General features: G+C 37.4%; 2 protein-coding genes across 2 annotated transcripts; both read left to right on the forward strand.

Annotated features, from left to right (window-relative positions):
• The first annotated feature begins 486 nt into the window (after positions 1–486).
• On the forward strand, positions 487–2,603 carry LOC129882432 (1-aminocyclopropane-1-carboxylate oxidase homolog 1-like). The gene is made up of 3 exons (XM_055956724.1): positions 487–1,172; positions 1,750–2,071; positions 2,147–2,603. Exons 1-3 carry the CDS (start codon positions 676–678, stop codon positions 2,384–2,386), a joined length of 1,059 nt encoding a protein of 352 aa, XP_055812699.1. The 5' UTR covers positions 487–675; the 3' UTR covers positions 2,387–2,603.
• Positions 2,604–5,347: 2,744 nt separating this feature from the next.
• On the forward strand, positions 5,348–6,703 carry LOC129881562 (uncharacterized). The gene is made up of 2 exons (XM_055955735.1): positions 5,348–5,830; positions 6,429–6,703. The coding sequence occupies exons 1-2, from the start codon at positions 5,399–5,401 to the stop codon at positions 6,501–6,503; spliced, it is 507 nt and encodes a 168-aa protein (XP_055811710.1). The 5' UTR covers positions 5,348–5,398; the 3' UTR covers positions 6,504–6,703.
• Positions 6,704–20,015: the final 13,312 nt, after the last annotated feature.

Below are 20,015 nucleotides of genomic sequence, written 5' to 3' on the forward strand. Positions count from 1 at the left end.
GTAAGGTTTATGTCCCCCTCCGTGTATTTTATTATGTTTATTATTTTATTTATGTTAAGGCTTGGGGGTGCTGCTCAACCCCTGACTGTGCACGAGAGGTGGGAGCCTCGTGTAGGGTCTGTTCCCCAAAAAAAAAAAAAAAAACATGGTTTTATTTGATATTTATGTCCTTCAATTTTGGGTGAATAAATAGACACTTAAATTTATATAAAATTTAGGAAGTAGACATGTATATTCTACGTGAAGTATTTGTCATGTTTTTTGTATATGGACTAATTCATAAATGATCTATTAATAAACTCATTGATATATTTTTATAACGGCTTCGCGCGGACAAGTTAACTTAGTAAATCAAACTTCATTAGTCTTCGCCTATAATTGTAGAAAACTAGAAATGGCATAATTGATTAATATCCAAAAGGACCCACAATAATTTTTTATATATGGAAATAGAGCTAGCTATACATGCTTATTTGACCAAAACAATTAATAATTATGAGGAATCGGTTATGGATTGTTGTGTTTTCACATCTTGATTGTTATGATAAATGTACTATATAACACGTTATGTATTACTTCAGAATTTCTATGTTGTATGCTGACCACTATCGTCCTATTCTGGAGCGCAACCATCTTGTTCATTGAACTATCTAGAAGCCATCAATTCGGATTGAAATGGATTATGATCCATCGGTTGAGAAAAAGGCTATCGATGATACAAAGGCTGGTGTTAAGGGACTAGTTGATTCTGGAATAGTTGAGATTCCAAGAATTTTTGTTAGGCCACCTCATGAACTTGCTGAGGAGTTGACTATGTCCAAGTCAACTCTACAGGTTCCGGTCGTGGATCTATGTGGCATAGAAGTTGAAGATGGGCGTAAGAAGATTGTCGATGAAATTAGGGAAGCATGTGAGAAATGGGGCTTTTTTCAACTGATAAATCATGGGGTTCCCTCCAGTGTTTTAGAAGGAATGATTGATGGGACTCGTAAATTTCATGAACAAGATGTCGAAGTGAAGAAAGTGTACTATTCATCTGACCCAACCAGAGGAGTTAGATATGAGAGCAATATTCAACTGTTGACAACAAAAGGAAGGACTGCAACCTGGAAGGATACATTATATGTCAATGAACTAGTTTCTGAACCTGAAGAAATACCAGAAGTTTGCAGGTAACTATGTATTTTCTGCACTTGAATTTCAATTCTATATCTGTCCTTGTTTGATGCGTACAGGGTGATGAAGTTTTTGCATTAAATCTTAGGATTTATTGAGCAGAGGTCACTGCCTCAGTACAGTGGTCTATCTTCATTTCTAGTTGATATTTGGATACATGTTACCCATGGAGGATCTAGAGTATAACTTAAGGGGTCACGGGAACCTAGTACCTGTTAGAGTAGGTAAAAAGTTTCACATTAGTTAGGAAATGGACTGATGGTCTCTTTATATGGACTTGAACAATCCTCCACTTATGAGCTAGATTTTGGGATTAAGTTAGGCCTAGGAGTCGTATGTTTAATCTTGTATATAAATATTTATTAACAAACGCACTAAATATCTATAAATATTGACTGTGAATCTAATTATTAATGATATCACATTCTGAAATCATTAAGTACAGGGGATTCCAACTCCATCCATACATCATTCTAGAAATTTTCTTTCACTAAAGGGCACAAATGTTTGATATGTTTGATCTTTATGGATTTTTTGTGACTCAGTAATCTCTGATCTTTTCCTAATGTCCAGGACAACATTGGTTGAGTACAAAAATCATGTCATAAAACTAGGGGACATTCTTCTTGGCTTACTATCAGAAGCTCTTGGGCTAAAACCTGACTACTTGAAAGCTGCGGAATGTGAAAAAGGAGTATTGTTGGCATGCCATTACTACCCGGCATGCCCACAGCCACAGCTAACTCTTGGTACTGGTAGGCATACAGATCCTGTTTTCCTTACCATTCTGCTTCAAGATCAGATTGGTGGGCTCCAAGTCATGTGTGATAACCAATGGGCCAATGTTACACCGATTGAACATGGTTTGGTTGTTAATATTGGTGACCTTCTTCAGGTTGGCAACAAAACACAACTTTTTGTTCTCATTTTTTCATAAATTGTTACTCATCTCGATCTAATTTTGTAACAGATCTTATCAAATGACAAGTTTGTAAGTGCAATTCATAGAGTTGTAGCGAAAAAGGTAGGACCAAGGATTTCAGCGGCATGCTTCTTCACTGGAGGTTCTACACCTCCAAAGATGTTTGGTCCAATCAAAGAACTCCTATCTGACGAAAATCCCCCACTATATAAAGAATTTCTAGTTGCTGATTATACTGCTAAGTATTTCTCCAAGCCTCTTGATACTCTTGATCTTTTCAGACTGTGAAGAGAGACTGAACACCACGTCGCTAAGCAGCAGCAAAAACTATCAGAAAGACTATCATCATTCAGATGGAACAATGTCAGAGTTTGTGATTTGCTATACAATAATGTCTTTCCTATTCTGCTGTTTATTTTCAAATAAAAAGGGATAAATCTCATGAACATACTCCCTTATGTATCCTTCATTTTGTTCCTCTAATAATGTATGCACTATCACCATGCATCCCCTTTTAGCAAAATTGGATCAGTTTCGTATGAGATCCATTGGATCTTTCAATTGATCACTATTCACTGCTGTCTTAATTAGCCAAACAATCTATTTTCAGGATACAATTAAAATTGATTTTATAGGTGAAATAGTAATATAGTTGAGTGACCTTGTAGGTGAAATGACAATAGTTGAGTACTTTTATATTACAAAACAAAATTGAGTGACTTTCTGAGATACAAACTATAAGTTGAGTGACAGTCTGAGAAATTAACTCAAAGAAAATGGACCTTAAAAACTAACTCATGAGGTGATGATTGCGAAGGACCTTATAAGGAGATGACAAGCTAATCAATCATTCCTCAATGGTTCAACCAACACATGATTAATGATAGCTTATACGAGTCCACCACTATGCCAATGGACCAGGTCCCTTTTTAATAATGTCGACAATAAAGCAAACTAAACATTAAAGACAATACACAAGATTTTATGTGGAAAACCTCTTTGTTCAAGGGAGAAAAAATCACAACCTGTTCAATAGGGTTTAGCAACCAACTTCACTAATCAAAGAGCCAAGATTTAAATTACAAATTCATGCAACCTAGGAATTAAACTCTTAATCCCTTTCCCCTTTTAACATCTTTATTACAAGACAAACTAAGAAATATCTCTATTGCCCACTATCCCAACTAGCTCTAGTACAAGCTAAATCTAGTAAGCTCGAGAACTCGAACTACGATATAAAAACGATCAATATTCCTTGATAACACAGGAACTGATCTTACAATGTTTAGAACTAAAGATACAACATCAATATAGGACAACTTCAAACTTTCTGGCAAATAACTATCAGATCCCTTGTTGTCTTAGTGAAGTTGCTCTTCCTTGAGAAAATCAGCCTTTGCGTATGTATTCTTGATTTGCAAAAAAAACTGATTTGTTTCTTGCCCAAAGGTGAGTGTTAACATTAGACAAAAACAACCTAGTTGTCTTCTGATTGGCTGGACAACCTACTATCCCTTGTTGTATCTACCTACCACAACAGGTGGAGACAGACTTTACAGCTGGTCCCATTATGTGTAGAATATATCTTGCTCATAGGACCAGGTCCATCTATCAGGTCTCGTTGTTTGTTAATTCATCAAATCTTGAAAGTAATATTATTTTCCTTTTTTATGTCGGGCTCTGATCTCGATTTGCAAATCAGGTCTAGGGTTTAATGTCGGGGTCGAATCAAAAGTTGGGCCAGGTTAGGAGTCAGAATTCAGGGTCGGGTCTCGTGTCGGATGTCGGGATCAGGTGGGGTCAGATCACAATTTAAAAGTCGTGTGCATGGTCGAATCTCAAGTTAAAAGTCGAGTCTTGATCTGGGATTCGGATCGGGTCCTAGGTCAAAAATTGGCATCAAAAATTAGGTCTCAGATTAGTGTCGGGTGTTAAGGTCGAGTTTCGAGTTGGGTCCAAGGTCGAATGTCGGGATCGAATCTCGGGTCAAGTCCTCGGACAAGTGTTGGATCGGGTCCTTGATCGGAAGTTGGTGTCTAATCTTGATTCAGAAATTGAGTCCAGGTGTCGGGTGTCGAAGTTGGATGTTGGAGTCGAATCCTGAATCGGGTGTCTGGATGGGACTCTGAATTAGTCATCGGAGTTCTTTTTTGTATGATAATTGATAGAGAGTAACGTGGAAAGCATGTTCATGGACACTAGTATTATATTAAAAGCATGGATACCTTTAGAAATATTATTTGAACTTTTTGTCCTTCATTAAAAGACTCCGCTTTAGTCAAAATTATTTTTTCACTATTTTTATTTAATTATTATACCATTATTTTAATGATCTTAAATATTAATTATAATAAAATAATAAAAATTAAATAAAGAAGAGTTTCTTATTATAGTTAAAATCCTACCGGAAAAAACTTTTTCAACTAAAATGGACTTGATCCCAAAAAAATAGTCAAAAAACTTCCAAAATAATAGATAAAAAAGTTTAAAAGTTCCAAAAATAGGCAAGATACGTCCAATTTTTTTTTTTTAAAAAAAATACGTCCAAAAAAAATAAAATTATCTACTAACACTTGAAAATCTAAATTTATGAAACATTCTAAATCAATTAATTTTATCTTTTATAAAATAAATCATACAATTCTATTTAAAGAAATTATAATAGACTAGGTAGAATTTTTATAATCATCCTCTTTTAACGGAAACTTACATAGATATGCTATATTAAGAAAAATATTTATCATTTATAATAATAATATTTTTTCCTTCATTAGACGTTTATAATATAATTTTAATACATATTAATTAAAATAATTTATAAAATACACATAAAACAAGTTTTATTAATGAATAATACAGTTATCACACAATTTAATGTACTTATAATATTTTGTGTAAATTTCTTACCAAACAATCATAATTTATTTTAAAATATTTATAATACATTTATATTGTATGCATAATTTACTTTTAATATATAACAGATTTATCGTAATAATACTATATATAATAATAAATAAAAAATATTACTAAAATTAATAATTATTTATTAAAAAATATTTGCCCAAATAAGTTTTCCTCTTTTTATCAATATGCAGATCCAAAACGGGAATAGAATAATTGAGAAAACTAATGGCTCGAGAAGTGTCGACTGAATATAATTGACTTAAAACACGTATGATGCGACGTGTAACTTGTCATGCCAACACATGGCATCAAATCCCTTTATTCCTCCTCATCACCAATATTCCTTATTTATATATTTTCCCTCATCTATACCCATCAAAAATCAAAAACAAAATGTCAAATGCAAGTGATGAGTTTAGGCTAGTGTCACCAAACATAAATCATGAAGGAAAATTAGCAAGAAAGTACACAGATGAAGGACAAGGTGCTCAAAGGAATATGTCACCACCATTAGAATGGTACAATTTACCACAAGGGACTAAAAGTTTGTCACTAGTGGTGCAAGATATTGATGCACCTGACCCAAATGGACCTATTGTGCCATGGGTTATTTGGGTTATCACTAATATTCCACCAACTTTAAAGGGTCTGCCAGAAGGATTTTCTGGAAAAAGTGAGGAATTGGGTGGAGATTATGCTCATGTTAAAGAAGGATATAATGACGAAAAAGTCCCTGGATGGCGTGGACCTAAGTTGCCAAATCATGGTCATAGATTTGAGTTCAAGCTTTTTGCTTTGGATGATCACCTCAATCTGGGAAACAAGGTAATCTTCAAAAACAATTTATTATATACTGTTATTCTATGATTTTGGCACATCCATTATAAAATTATATGTAATCGCAATAATTATAGGGTAACTTATGATTCTCTTTAAACGAGTAACTAATGACGAAGGAAAATTGCAAGTCTTGGTTTAATTTCTAACGTGATAAATATCCTGGACTAAATTTTGTAAGATGAAGTTTATAAAGAAAACAGATGTCAGGAGAGTACTTCTGAATTAATAATTAAGTTGTACAAATCGGACAAAACATCTTTGGTGGAGTATGACCCCTAACCCATCCCAACATCATTACTTTGCAATTTTGTTAGCAATTATATATTATTTTTAGTTGGCATCTTATATCCTCCCATTTATTTAATTGGGTGTGTGCCACCGGATACTTAAAATTGAATAAGTAGACACATATATTCTAGATAACATGATTGTGTTCATTTGTTCAACAAGTTATAAGTGCATATTTATGCACACGAGCATAAATACAAAGTTAACCTTCAAATTAAAAGGTACGTTTATGTATTATGTGTGGTGAAAATGTAACATCATCAAGTCTCTTGCGCTTAATGTGTATGAATGGCAGGTGACTAAGGATAAACTACTGGAAGCTGTGGAGGGTCATGTTCTTGGAGAGGCTATTTTTGTTGCCATAGCTTGAATGATATAATTTCCATAAATTTTCATGCCTTTGTATGGCAAGAGGGAGTTGAAATAGCTAGTGTAATAAACCATTAACAAGTGATAGACCTGAGACCACCGTTGTTTAATTTCTTGTTGCATTTGGATAATGCCGTATCCTGATTCCTACCTAGAATTGTGTTCTGCTGCCTGCTTTATTATAAAATATATATTTCGAGAAGAGACCTAAAGTAACATCAAAAATTGTTTTGAATTTTTAAAAAGTTATTTTAATTATTCCGACGTTCTATTATTTTCTAAACAATTTTCATTTGATATTATTAGATCATTTTTTTTATCAATTTCAATTTTTTTTTCTAAATAATTTTCATTTGATATTATTAGATCATTTTTTTATCAATTTCAAATTTTAAAAAGCAAGTGTTATTATGCACCAATCATTATGTGCTTTTTTTTCATTATAAGTTTTTTTGTATCTTTTTTTCTTTATGTTTTTTCTCTTTTACTTTTTAATTTAATTTTGAATTCACCTTATATTCCACCCTCCATCCCACCCCTCTACGTCAACATTCAACCTGACTCCCTCTCCTTTTTTTTTTCCTCCTCCTACTCCACCTCCCACTGTTACCTTCACCTCCACTCCACCCCAAATATTCAAACTGAGTCATCCCCAAATTTTTTCCAGGCTACTTTCTTTTTTCTCAGTGCATTTTTAGATTAAAAAAATCCTACTAATATTTTAAAAATTTTGTTAAAGTTATTTTGTTGAGTTATTGATAACAAAACTAATTATTTTTCTGAGAAAATTTAAAATTTTAAAGGTATTATTAATTAATTTATCTTCTTTTCATATAATTTCAAAATTAGATATGATAATTTTGAAAGAATCAATGAATTCTCCAAAAATTGAAAGAAGCGCATTGAAATTTTGATAAAAAATCTAAATGATACTTTTTCTAATCAATCTTGAAATTAATTGATTTATTAAATTATTCAAAATATAATATAATAACATCAATTCAAAATTATTTAATGAGATAATAGGACATCCGTATAATTAAGATGTCTTTTTAAAAATTCAGAACAATTTGAGGTGTCAATTTATATTTATATATTTCATTTGTGCCGTTTTCATTAGCCTCACTTTCGCTTTCTTCTGCTTAAGCCCAGCAGCGGGATTGGACCAAAATTTTTTGGGATCGGATCGGAAATTGACCTTGTAGGTGCTGGATCCATTCGGAACCATATCAATAGAATTTGTACTGCCGTTTTGGTCTGGTACTTAATGGCTTTCGATCTTTTTCCCCTCTTATAGATATTGAATAGAACGAGTTCGCATTGAGACTGGACCGAATGGATACCAAGTTTACCTACCTTTTTTTTTAAAAAAAATAAATTAATTTAATATATATAATTGAAAAAAATATTAAAATATATAACTTATTTAATATTTCTTTTAAAAATATATAATAAGTTAGACTTTTTTAAAAGTTTAAATTTTAAACTTTTAATTAAAATTTATTTATAAAAAATTAAGTAGTACAATTTGTATTACAATTACAAATATTAGAAGATACAAATACAATTATTAGAAGAGGATCGAAATGCAGTCACCTTATAAAAAGAGTTCTGTTTGAATTAAGCCTCAAATTATCATACTAATATTTGAAGCTTTGAAAATAGTCTCATCTTAAATTTTCTAACATTTCTTTGATAACATGTTCCGAAAGTGGTTGTAATGTTTGTTCCTCCAATGCATCTATGTCGTTTTCATTCGAATCTATCAAAATCTTATTTATATCATATTCAAATTGGGCAGGTAAACTTGGACGCCCATAATTTCTTGATATTGATCCAATCTCTAAATAATATCGATATTTCCAAGTTGTTTGGTGCTAATGAATGTCTATGCTCCCTATTTGAAATCTTGTTGCACGAAAAGCTCCCATGCGAAGCTATTAATGATGTTTGAATAGCTAACACATCTTGAACCACTCGTTGAAGTTTTGGAAATGTCTTGCCGCGATCCTTCCACCAATCTAAAAGTTGAGGTTTGCCTTGTGAATCCTTAATGCTTTTCATTCCCTGATTAAGATATTCATCAAAATCATTCTTTTCATTAGAAGTAAGACCAAGATAACTTTCTAGCATATCTTCAATATTATCTTCATATCTACACCTAGATATTTCAGGTTCTTCATTACATACTACTTTTATTTAATCCACCAGAATTATGCAAGCTTTAATTTTTATGTTATTTTTAACTGCTGTCAAAGTAGGTTTTTCTTCATCTTGAACATCTAAATGTAAATGAATTTTTTTCAACCATTAGTGCTGCGCCTACTTCTTTGTATGTTGAGTTTAATAAACAAGTAGTTAAATAAATTTGAGGAATAGAAAAAAAATATTTTTTAAACTTTTCAATCATTGATTTAAAGGAATCTTTAAATCTTTGATTGTTTTTTAATTGAAAAAAATCGTGCTTAACAAATAGTTGAGTAATAAAGTCCAGATATTTATTTTGCAGCTACGAAAAAACTTTTAAAAAATATATAAGATCCTTTATGTCATCCCAATCACTTTCTTTATATCTATAATTGTATTATCCCGTACATTTGAAGGTTAGAATATGATATATTAATGTTAAACATTGCAAAAATGGCCTTGATGGATTTTTAGGTCAAGTATCTCAAAAAATAAAATTTTCAAGAAATTGCAATTCCAAGGGATTGCGCGACAGGTGGACCTGCTACCACACAGTGCAATTTTTCTCCAGATAAAAAATTAGGCCAAATTCTCATTCACTCAAAAGTGGTCTATCAGGGAATGTCTCTGCGTCGGGGACTAGTGTTAATATTTTCGTTCGATTTTAGTTTTTTTAGTAATGGCAATTTAGACTTTTTTCTAGATATTAGTGGATGAACCTGAACTTTTTTAGGACTTAATTACACCCTATTAATTATCCTATTGTAACAACCTGAACCATCGTTATTAAGGAACATGGAAAACCAATTTTTTTTGCCATATGGATCCGCACCATCCCATCAGAGCGGATATAGTCCCTCTACGTTGGCGCCACTCCACCGGAATGTGAGCTGCCAGAGCGGGATGGTCGAGGCAGAACTTAATATCGCAAATTCTTATTTTCTCCTCTTGTCCCTAAGTGTCAAAAAGAGGCGAGGTTACCTCATATACCCTCTAAAGGATGCTCTAGGCTTGAAAAAGGAGGGAGAAGGAGCTTTTAGCACAAGAAAAGTTTCAATCAGCGAAATTCAGGCCTACTTTTACCATTTCGTTGTCTGGAAGCTAGGATTAAAGCCACAATGCCTCTCTACAGTTGCTTGGCGCACGGTAGGCTAGGTTTCTCTAGTTGACTAGTTGTAAATATGTTCCCACATAATCTATATTGTAGTTGACAGGAGATTTCATGCCTAGGACTTTGGACACAGAGTTTGGATGGATGAATGTATGGTATTTGTTGTTAGGGTAGAAATGCACTATCTGGGTATGATTATTCTGTGACTAGTGAAGATAGTCTACTTCTTGGTTGATAACTATAATACTACTTGTTGATATGATTGATGGTCTTTGTAAAAAATAAAGAATGAATGTGAATAACTTATTTGATAGTCTCTTGCCGTGAACCTATTTGATTACCTATGGCCGAGGGTTATGGTTTAGTCTATGTTATAAAGAGACTCTTAATAGTATTTGAGTATGTTGTGATGTCTATCATGATTTCAATAGTTGTGGTTGAGTGATTGATATGTGGCTATGATTGATCTACAAGTTCAAGATGATATGTAGATGTGATCGATCTACAAGTTTAAGACCATAAAATCTATAATCTTGAACTTTCTCTATTAAAAGTGATGCCTTGAATGAAGAAGGCTTGATGAAGTTTTGTAAATGAAGGAAAAGATAGGACGAAACCAATGAAATGACTAATTGTGAACAACTGCATGCAATGAACCTATTCTTGATTATGAAGTATGTGAATTATTCATTGTGGGCTGTGATTATGGTTATGATTGTGATATTGAATCGGGTTTCACGTTTTGACACATATATTGTATCGAATATCATGTTCTGACACATATCTGGGATCAGATGTCACATTCTAACACATATATTTGATCGAATGTCACCTTCCTATACATATATAGGATCGGGTGTCATGTTCCGACACATATATTAAATAGTATGCCATGTTCTAACACATATATAACTTGGGTATGGGTTCCATGAGAGAACCATTATGTAACTATCATTTATGAATTGATCTTAACTATGTGGGAGATGACAGAGAAACTAACCCAGTTATAATTGAACATGTCCATCTTGTTTAGTAATTGATATAAAAGGACTGAACATCCAAGTGGTCCCATGTTGACTGTTGTAATTGAGATTTACCTTGTGAAACTATACATTTTTCCTAAAATGGTACATTGATAATGTGTTCATGTATATACTTGATTGGATTATGTTATGAATGCTAGATGCATCCGCATAGCAGGTATGAGATTATGGGTAAACAAGTTGGAAATAGTCAATGCCTCTGTTTAAAGAGATTAATGACTTAAAGTCATTTACTGTTGATGTCCTGTAGGCACATGGGTTAAAAAGAGGATTTGAAGGTTTTCAGAGATTCTATCTCCGGACAGGTCGCCCTGGAGGGAGGAATCCCGCTGTGGCAAGGCCTCCAGAGCAGGATAGGTCCTACTATGGTGGGACATTAGCAGTTAGGAGGTGAGCTTTAGTCCTCCTAATGCTTTTCTCTTCCAAGTGAGATGTTAATTATCCTAAGGCCATGTGATGGTTTGAAATTAAATATAGTAGATGGATTAGACGAAGTTAATACTTGCTCATAGTTTGAAAACTTTGCTATGTAATAGAAGGGATAGGCCTTGATTCGTATTAGAGTTGGCAGTTGACCAAATAGAAAGGATGAGAGTTAGGATTGAACAAATTTAATGAGGTTATGAGAATAATAAGAGTTTTGCATAAGGTTGGCGGTGAATATCTTAAAGCATGCTTTCTTCTTGTCGATTTCTTTATATTATGGGGTGGATATCGGGTTGACCGATAATGCCTACTAATACTTGTTGCTTGTACTAATACTACTCTTTTTATGCCATTTGGCATAATTTGATTGTAGGGTCACTGATGTTTCATAGGTGAAGATGAAGAAGAGTCTCCAACACCTTCTACTCTTCAATCCTTATGATAGGAGCTGTATTGTAACACCCCTCAAAATTTTCCCTAAGATTCGGACCCTTCTTGTATTCGGGTAGGGTCGAACTTGAGTAATATGGAGCGCTTGCATGAGTTAAGATGAGTCTTTGAGAAATTGAGCAGCGTTTGAGGTGATGTAGGGTCATGAAGGACCCCTAGGACCAAATTAAATCCAAAAGATCCGTCGTGGCTACGTTCTAGGAGGAGTTCATTTAAGGGGTCGACTTCTAATGACCCTATCTTTTGAAAGACGACAATCTGGGTGGCCCATCACCTATTAAATTAAAGGTCATCGAGTCTTCTTTCCAACGCCACCAAGAATGTAAATTTTGGAGTTCGGAGTCGAAAGATATGACGATCCTCAGACGAACTAGCACAGCAGGGATTTTTAGGCCTGGGTTACAATTGCTGGAAAACTGGGTTTGGCGCCGCAGTGGCGCGATACGCCACTATCGCGCCAGGAACACGCCTCAGTAGTTTGGCCCCTGGCGCGGCGCGCCACTACAAGGTGTGCAGGGTTTTTCAGGTGAAATTTCCAGAACCCAAAAAAATATGGCCTTGGCGCTGTAAGGGCGCGACGCGCCACTATCGCGCCAAGAATGAGCCTCAGTAGTTTGGTCCTTGGCACGGTGCGCCACTAGCAGATGTGCAGGTTTTTAGGCCTAATTGTCTTAGTGTTGCAATGGCTCGATGCGCTACTATCGCGCCAGGTGCATTTTTAGCCTATTTTCAGAAATTTTGAGGAGGGGTAATTTGAGAACTTACCCAAATTATATATGTATCACCCTAGTCCATTTTGGGGATCATATTTTTCACCTCTCTCTTTTTCTAAAAAGCCATAGGAGTTCCTCTCTCTCTCTCTTCTTCTTCTTCTCCATTGCCAACAAGAAGAGTTCCAAGAGCTTCAAGATTCGAGTTTTACATTGAAGACCCAACATCAAGGTTTTCTTCAAGAGTCTATTCTAAGGTATGTAAGGTTATCTAAAGCATGGGTGGAGTCCACCCATGTGCCCTATACCTTCTTTGAGGATAAATGCCCATAGAAATGGAGTTTCTTACTAGGGTTGTGTTCAAATGAGTTTTATTGTCTATTAGAGTAATTCTTGCTATGTTGATGAGGTTTAGTCAAGAACTTCCAAAAAGAGTCTTTATGTGAGTGTGAGTTGATGAAGATGGGTTGTTAAATATGTTTTATTGATTTTCTTAGCTATGTGGATTATAATAAAGGATGCTATTTTCTCAAAAATGATGCTTATCTTAAATTGTTGATTTAAAGCCTTAGAGTTGTGATGAGTTTTAAAGATTGATTTAATGGATAGAGGAAATGATTGGTTATGTGTACATGTTGCTATAAATGTGCCTTTAAAATTCTCTTGAATGATATGATTTAGAGATGATTGATTGTGCTAGAGTGGATTGAGTTGACAAGGTTTAAATGAGACTTGTCGGTATGATTTGATTGAGTCGATTGGATGGAGTTCTATGAACATTGAGTCTTGGGAGGAGTATCGAGCACCAAATTGGGTAAGCGTAAAGTCCATACTCAAACCCAATAACTACGTCGCCAAACGTAGGAGAGGATTGAACCGTTAAAGTCAGATGTTTCCCAAAATGTTTGTCTTGACATTATAGGACTTGGTTGGATTGGATCCATGATTGGTTGACTCGTTCATGCCTTGGTAAAGCATGAACGGACACGGCAACAACGTCGGCTTGTTGTACTTTCACTGGCTCATAAGTGATGGTTGTCAGATAAGAGAAACTCCCAAATAGGTCTTGATAGTACTCTGAGTCGTATTGAGTTGACTTATATATGATTTGGTCCTATCTAAACTATATTCTTGCTTAGACTTAGGACACTTGATTGAGTTGTTATTCCTCTTGAGTTGAGATTCCGTGTTGATTTGATTATTCCTTGATGTTCATTTCATTCGGCCATTTTACATACTCGTACATTTCATGTACTGATGCCATTTGGCCTGCATCGTTTAATGATGCAGAGACAGGTACTAGAGATCATCAACCGGCGCTCCGTTGAAGATCCACATACACTCCCAGCTAGTTGGTGAGTCCTCCTAGTTTCCGAAGGATGTTGAGCTTCCTTGTATAGTTTTGTTGTTGTTATTTCCTTTAGCTTGATTGTTGGCAGCCATGGGCTTGTCATTGATACCTTCTAGACTTTGATAGAGGCTTCATAGACTAGAGTGTGAGAAGGTCGGACTGATATTTTTGAGAAGTCTTATTATATGTGTTTGATGAGTTGGTAGTGATTGGCCCTTGGACCTTATATTACGAATGAATGATAGTGTGACTGAATCAGGTGGTTTGCTTGAAGGCCAGAAATGGCTTTCGAGTGCCGGTCGCGCCAAGGGTACCCTCCCGGAGTTTGACAAATATGGTATCCGAGCATAGAGTTCAAGTGTCCTAGGGAGTCTATGAAGCCGTGTCTAGTAGAGTCTTTCTTATGGGTATGTTATTCACCACACTTATAAGCAGGAGGCTATAGGACATTAGGAATTGTTTCCCCTCTATTCATACTCTGAATTCGTGCGATTGAGTTAAACTCTATAAAACTCCTTTCTAATTCGTGCGTTTATACGTTATAGATAATGCCTCCTAAACATATGGCTAGCCAGAGAAACGTTGACAATGCAGAGATGCCCCAGTCAGAGATACGCCCAGCAAGGGATAGAGGCCGATCTGCGAGATATGTGGAGGCACCTCAAGTGCCTACTACTTCACCTGCGCCCACATCAGAGGCAGAATTTCGTGGGGCGATTGCAATGCTCACATAATTAATAGCTGCCCAAAATGGTAACTAGAGTTCGCTGACTGTTAGCTCTAATTCCCAAGAGCCGTCTGCTGCCACTAGAATTAGAGATTTTCTGAGAATGAATCCGCCGACATTCACGGGTTCGAAGGTTGATGAAGACCCCCAAAATTTTATTGATGAGATGTGGAAAATTCTGAAAGCTATGCATGCTATAGAAATTGAGGGGGTTGAGTTGGTGTCTTATCAACTCAAGGACGTGGCAAACATCTGGTATAACCAATGGGAGTAAGGTAGGGGTGAGGATGTTGAACCGGCTAGGTGGGATAAATTTGAGGGAGCCTTTCTTGACCACTTCTTTCCCTGAGAATTGAGGGAAGCGAAAGTTGAGGAATTTGTGAATCTGAAATAGGAGGGTATGACAATTAAGGAGTATGGCCTGAAGTTCATCCAGCTGTCCAGGTATGCTCCAGAAATGATCCCAGATATGCGGTCAAAGATGAGGAAGTTCATCTCTAGATTAGGGAGGCATGTGAAGAAAGAGTGCAAAGCAGCATTGTTGATCTCGGATATGGATATTTCAAGACTAATGGTGTATGCTCAACAGGTGGAGGATGAGAAGAGAAAGACAGAGAGGAGCATCTGAGCAAGAAGGCAAGATCAGCTGGGCATGAGAATGAACAGAGGCAAAACAAGGGCAACATGTCCTTCTTCCAGAAGAGGCCTCCCAATTATGCCTCATCTACTGCAAGTGCACCTATGCCGTAGAACAGGTATGACGGGCAAGGATAGAATCGCCAAAACTCCAGACCCCAGGGTTCTCAATCCCAAGCTAATGTGGGTCAAGGTTCGCAAGGGAAGCCACCATGCGTCAAGTGTGGTAAGCTCCACTTGGGAGAGTGCAGGGCAGGGAGGGCTGGTTGTTATAAATGCGGCCAAATGAACTATTTTTAGAGAGAGTGTCCAGCATGGGGAGACAGGGCCCAATATTCTACCACCGCACCACCAGCTAGAGGCAATCAGAGGGGCACTACTTCAGGCACCGGTGGAGGTACAAACCGTTTATATGCCATGGGTAGTCGCCAAGATCAAGAGAACTCTCCAAACGTCGTGATGGGTATGATTCGAGTCTCTTCTTTTGATTTCTATGTTTTGATGGATCTGGGTGACACACTATCTTTTGTGACTCCTTACGTGGCTAGTAAATTCAATAAAATTTCTGAACATCTTTTTGAGCCTTTCAGTGTAGCTACTCCTTTCGGTGATTTTGTCTTAGCTGAGAGAGTCTATAGAGATTACACTATGTCAATTCATCACAGGGATACCTTGGCTGACTTGGTTGAGTTGGACATGGTTGATTTCGATGTGATCCTTGGTAAGGACCGACTTTATGTCTGTTATGCCTCTATTGATTGTAGGAATCGGATTGTTAAGTTCAAATTCCCAAATGAGGCTATCATAGAGTGGAAGGGTAGTCCTATTGTGCCTAAGGGTAAGTTTATTTCCTACCTTAGGGCCAGGAAGCTAATCTCAAAGGGGTGCATTTATCACCTGGTCTGAGTGAAAGATGACAGTATTGAGTCTCCATCCCTTGAGTCGGTTCTGATTGTCAACGAGTTTACTGATGTCTTTCCTGAAGATCTACCTGGAGTCCCTCCTGATAGGGAGATCGACTTTGGGATTGATATTCTTCCTGATACTCAGCCTATCTCAATCCCTCCCTATAGAATGGCTCCGGCTGAGTTAAAAGAGTTGAAAGAGCAGTTGAAAGACTTGTTGGATAAGGGATTCATTAGGCTGAGTGTCTCACTATGGGGTGCCCCCGTCCTATTTGTGAGGAAGAAAGATGGGTCCCTTAGAATGTGTATTGACTACAGGCAGCTGAACAAGGTCACCATAAATAACAAATACCCTCTCCCCAGAATAGATGATTTATTTGATCAACTTCAGGGTGCCACGTGTTTCTCAAAGATAGACTTGAGATCCGGCTACCATCAGTTGAAGGTGAGGGAATGTGATATCCCAAAGACCCCTTTTTGGACTCGTTATGGCCACTTTGAATTTTTGGTTATGTCCTTTGGGTTTATAAATGCCCCCACAGCTTTCATGGATCTCATGAACCGGGTGTTTAAACCATATCTTGATATGTTTGTGATTGTATTCATAGATGATATTCTGGTCTACTCCAAGAATGAAGAGGAGCACGCCTATCATCTTAGAGTCGTTTTACAAACCTTGAGAGACCAGGTATTATATGCAAAGTTCTCTAAATGTGAATTTTGGCTTGCATCAATGGCTTTCTTAGGCCACATCATATCTGGAGATAGTAGTTAGGTCGACGCTCAGAAGATTGAAGCTATGAAAAATTAGCCAAGACCCATATCCCCAATAGAGATAAGGAGCTTTTTGGGTTTGGCCGGCTATTATCGAAGGTTTGTAGAGGGATTCTCATCCATATCGTCACTATTGACTAAGCTGACTCAAAAGAAGGCTAAGTTTCAATGGTCCAATGCTTGTGAGGAGAGTTTCCAGAAATTGAAGACCAAGCTAACCACTGCTTCTGTCTTGACTTTGCCCGATAGAACAAAGGGATTTGTGATCTATTGTGATGCATCTAGAGTTGGTTTGGGCTGTGTGTTGATACAGAGGGGGAAGGTAATAGCCTATACTTCAAGACAACTTAAGGTTCATGAGAAGAACTACCCAACTCATGACCTTGAACTGGCAGCTGTGGTGTTTACGCTTAAAATTTGGCGCCACTACTTATATGGAGTGCATGTTGATGTATTCACCGATCACAAGAGCTTACAATACGTCTTCAGCCAGAAAGAACTTAACTTGAGGCAACGGAGATGGCTTGAACTACTCAAAGACTATGATATGAGCATCCTCTACCATCCAGGTAAAGCTAATGTTGTTGCTGATGCTCTTATCAGGTTGTCTATGGGTAGCACTGCCTATGTAGAGGAGGGAAGGAGGGAATTGGAAAAGGAGGTACATAGATTAGCCTGATTGGGAGTTCGTCTAGAAGAGAACAATAAAGGCGGAGTTACTGTTCAGGATGGGTCTACGTCCTCACTTGTGACAGAGGTAAAAGAGAAACAAGACCGAGATCCCGTCCTTCTCAAATTGAAGGAAGTTGTTCACAAACAAAGGGTGATGGTTTTCACCAAAGGGGGAGATGGTGTGTTGAGGTACCAAAGTAGATTGTGTGTACCTGATGTCGATGATGTTCGAGAGAGGATTATGGCCGAAGTGCATAGTTCCAGATACTCTATCCATCCAGGCTCCACAAAAATGTATCATGACTTGAGGGAAATCTATTGGTGGAGTGGGATGAAGAGGGATATTGTGGAATTTGTTTCCAAGTGCCCGAATTACCAACAGGTGAAGGTTGAGCATCAAAGGCCATGTGGTTTAGCCCAAAACATAGAAATTCCGAAATGGAAGTGGGAGATGATCAATATGGACTTTATCACTGGTTTGCCAAAATCTTGAAAGCAACACGATTCGATTTGGGTGATTGTGGATAGGATGATGAAATCAACTCACTTCTTGGCAGTTAAGACTACTGACACCGCAGAAGATTATGCAAAGTTGTACATTCAAGAGATCGTCAGACTGCATGAGGTCCCTTTGTCTATCATCTCAGACAGAGGAGCTCAATTCACTTCCCAATTTTGGAAATCCTTTCAAAAGGGACTAGGTTCGAAGGTGAACTTGAGTACGGCTTTCCACCCCCAGACGGATGGCCAGGCAGAGCGTACTATCCAGACATTGGAAGATATGTTGAGGGCATGTGTGCTTGACTTCAAGGGAAATTGGGATGATCACTTACCTCTCATAGAGTTTGCATATAACAATAGCTATCATGCAAGCATTCAAATGGCTCCTTATGAAGCCTTGTATGGGAGGAGGTGTAGATCGCCCATTGGGTGGTTTGAGGTTGGTGAAGTCGAGTTGATTGGACCCGATTTTGTTCATCAAGCCATGGAGAAGGTGCGAGTTATTCAAGAGAGGCTAAAGACATCCCAAAGCCGCTAAATATCTTACACTGACGTGAGGAGGAGAGACTTAGAGTTTGAGGTGGGTGATTGGGTGTATTTGAAAGTGTCACCCATGAAGGGTGTCATGAGGTTTGGAAGAAAAGGGAAGCTTAGTCCTCGATATATTGGTCCTTACCAGATTTTGAGGCGGATTGGGAGTGTTGCCTATGAGTTGGAGTTACCCTCAGAGCTATCCTCTATTCATCCGGTGTTCCACGTTTCGATGTTGAAAAAGTACTTGGGCGATCCCTCGTTGGTAGTCCCCTTTGATAGCGTTGGAATTAAGGATAGCTTGTCTTACGAAGAGGTTCCGGTCCAAATTCTTGACTGCCAAATTCGCAAATTGAGGAACAAAGAGGTTGTCTCAGTGAAAGTCCTATGGAGGAACCAATTTGTTGAGGAAGCCACATGGGAAGCGGAGGAAGCCATGAAATCTAAATATCCATATCTATTCATGCCTACCAAGGAAAATGTTGAAGGTAATGTCCATTTCCTTGATTTGAATTCATTTGTGCATTTTGAGTTTTGATTGATAATTGTTTGAGAATTTGATTGGTTGAATGACTGAAATTTTGATTGTGATTTGTACCCCGAGTCCATTTTTAGTTGCTCGTCATTCGAGGACGAATGATCCCAAGGGGGAGATAATGTAACACCCCTCAAAATTTTCCCTAAGATTCAGACCCTTCTTGTATTCGGGTAGGGTCGAACTCGAGTAATGTGGAGCACTTGCATGAGTTAAGATGAGTCTTTGAGAAATTGAGCAGCGTTTGAGGTGATGTAGGGTCATGAAGGACCCCTAGGACCAAATCAAATCCAAAAGATTCATCGTGGCTACGTTCTAGGAGGAGTTTATTTAAGGGGTCGACTTCTAATGACCCTATCTTTTGAAAGACGAAAATCTGGGTGGCCTATCACCTATTAAATTAAAGGTCATCGAGTCTTCTTTCCAACGCCACCAAGAATATAAATTTTGGAGTTTGGAGTCGAAAGATATGACGATCCTCAGACGAACTAGCACAGCAGGGATTTTCAGGCCTGGGTTACAATTGCTAGAAAATTGGGCTTGGCGCCACAATGGTGTGAAGCACCACTATCGCGCCAGGAACACACCTCAGTAGTTTGGCCCCTGGCGCGGCGCGCCACTACGAGGTGTGCAGGGTTTTTCAGGCCAAATTTCTAGAACCCAGAAAAATATGGCCTTGGCGCTGTAAGGGTGCGACGCGCCACTATCACGCCAAGAATAGGCCTCAGTAGTTTGGTCCTTGGCGCGGCGCGCCACTAGCAGATGTGAAGGTTTTTAGGCGTAATTGTCCTGGCGCTGCAATGGCGCGACGCGCCACTATCGTGTCAGGTGCAATTTTAGCTTATTTTCAGAACTTTTGAGGAGGGGTAATTTAGGAACTTACCCAAATTATATATGTATCACCCTAGTCCATTTTGGGGATCATATTTTTCAGCTCTCTCTCTTTCTAAAAAG

This window comes from Solanum dulcamara, chromosome 3 (genome assembly GCF_947179165.1).
Source record: "Solanum dulcamara chromosome 3, daSolDulc1.2, whole genome shotgun sequence".
Taxonomy (NCBI): Eukaryota; Viridiplantae; Streptophyta; class Magnoliopsida; order Solanales; family Solanaceae; genus Solanum; species Solanum dulcamara.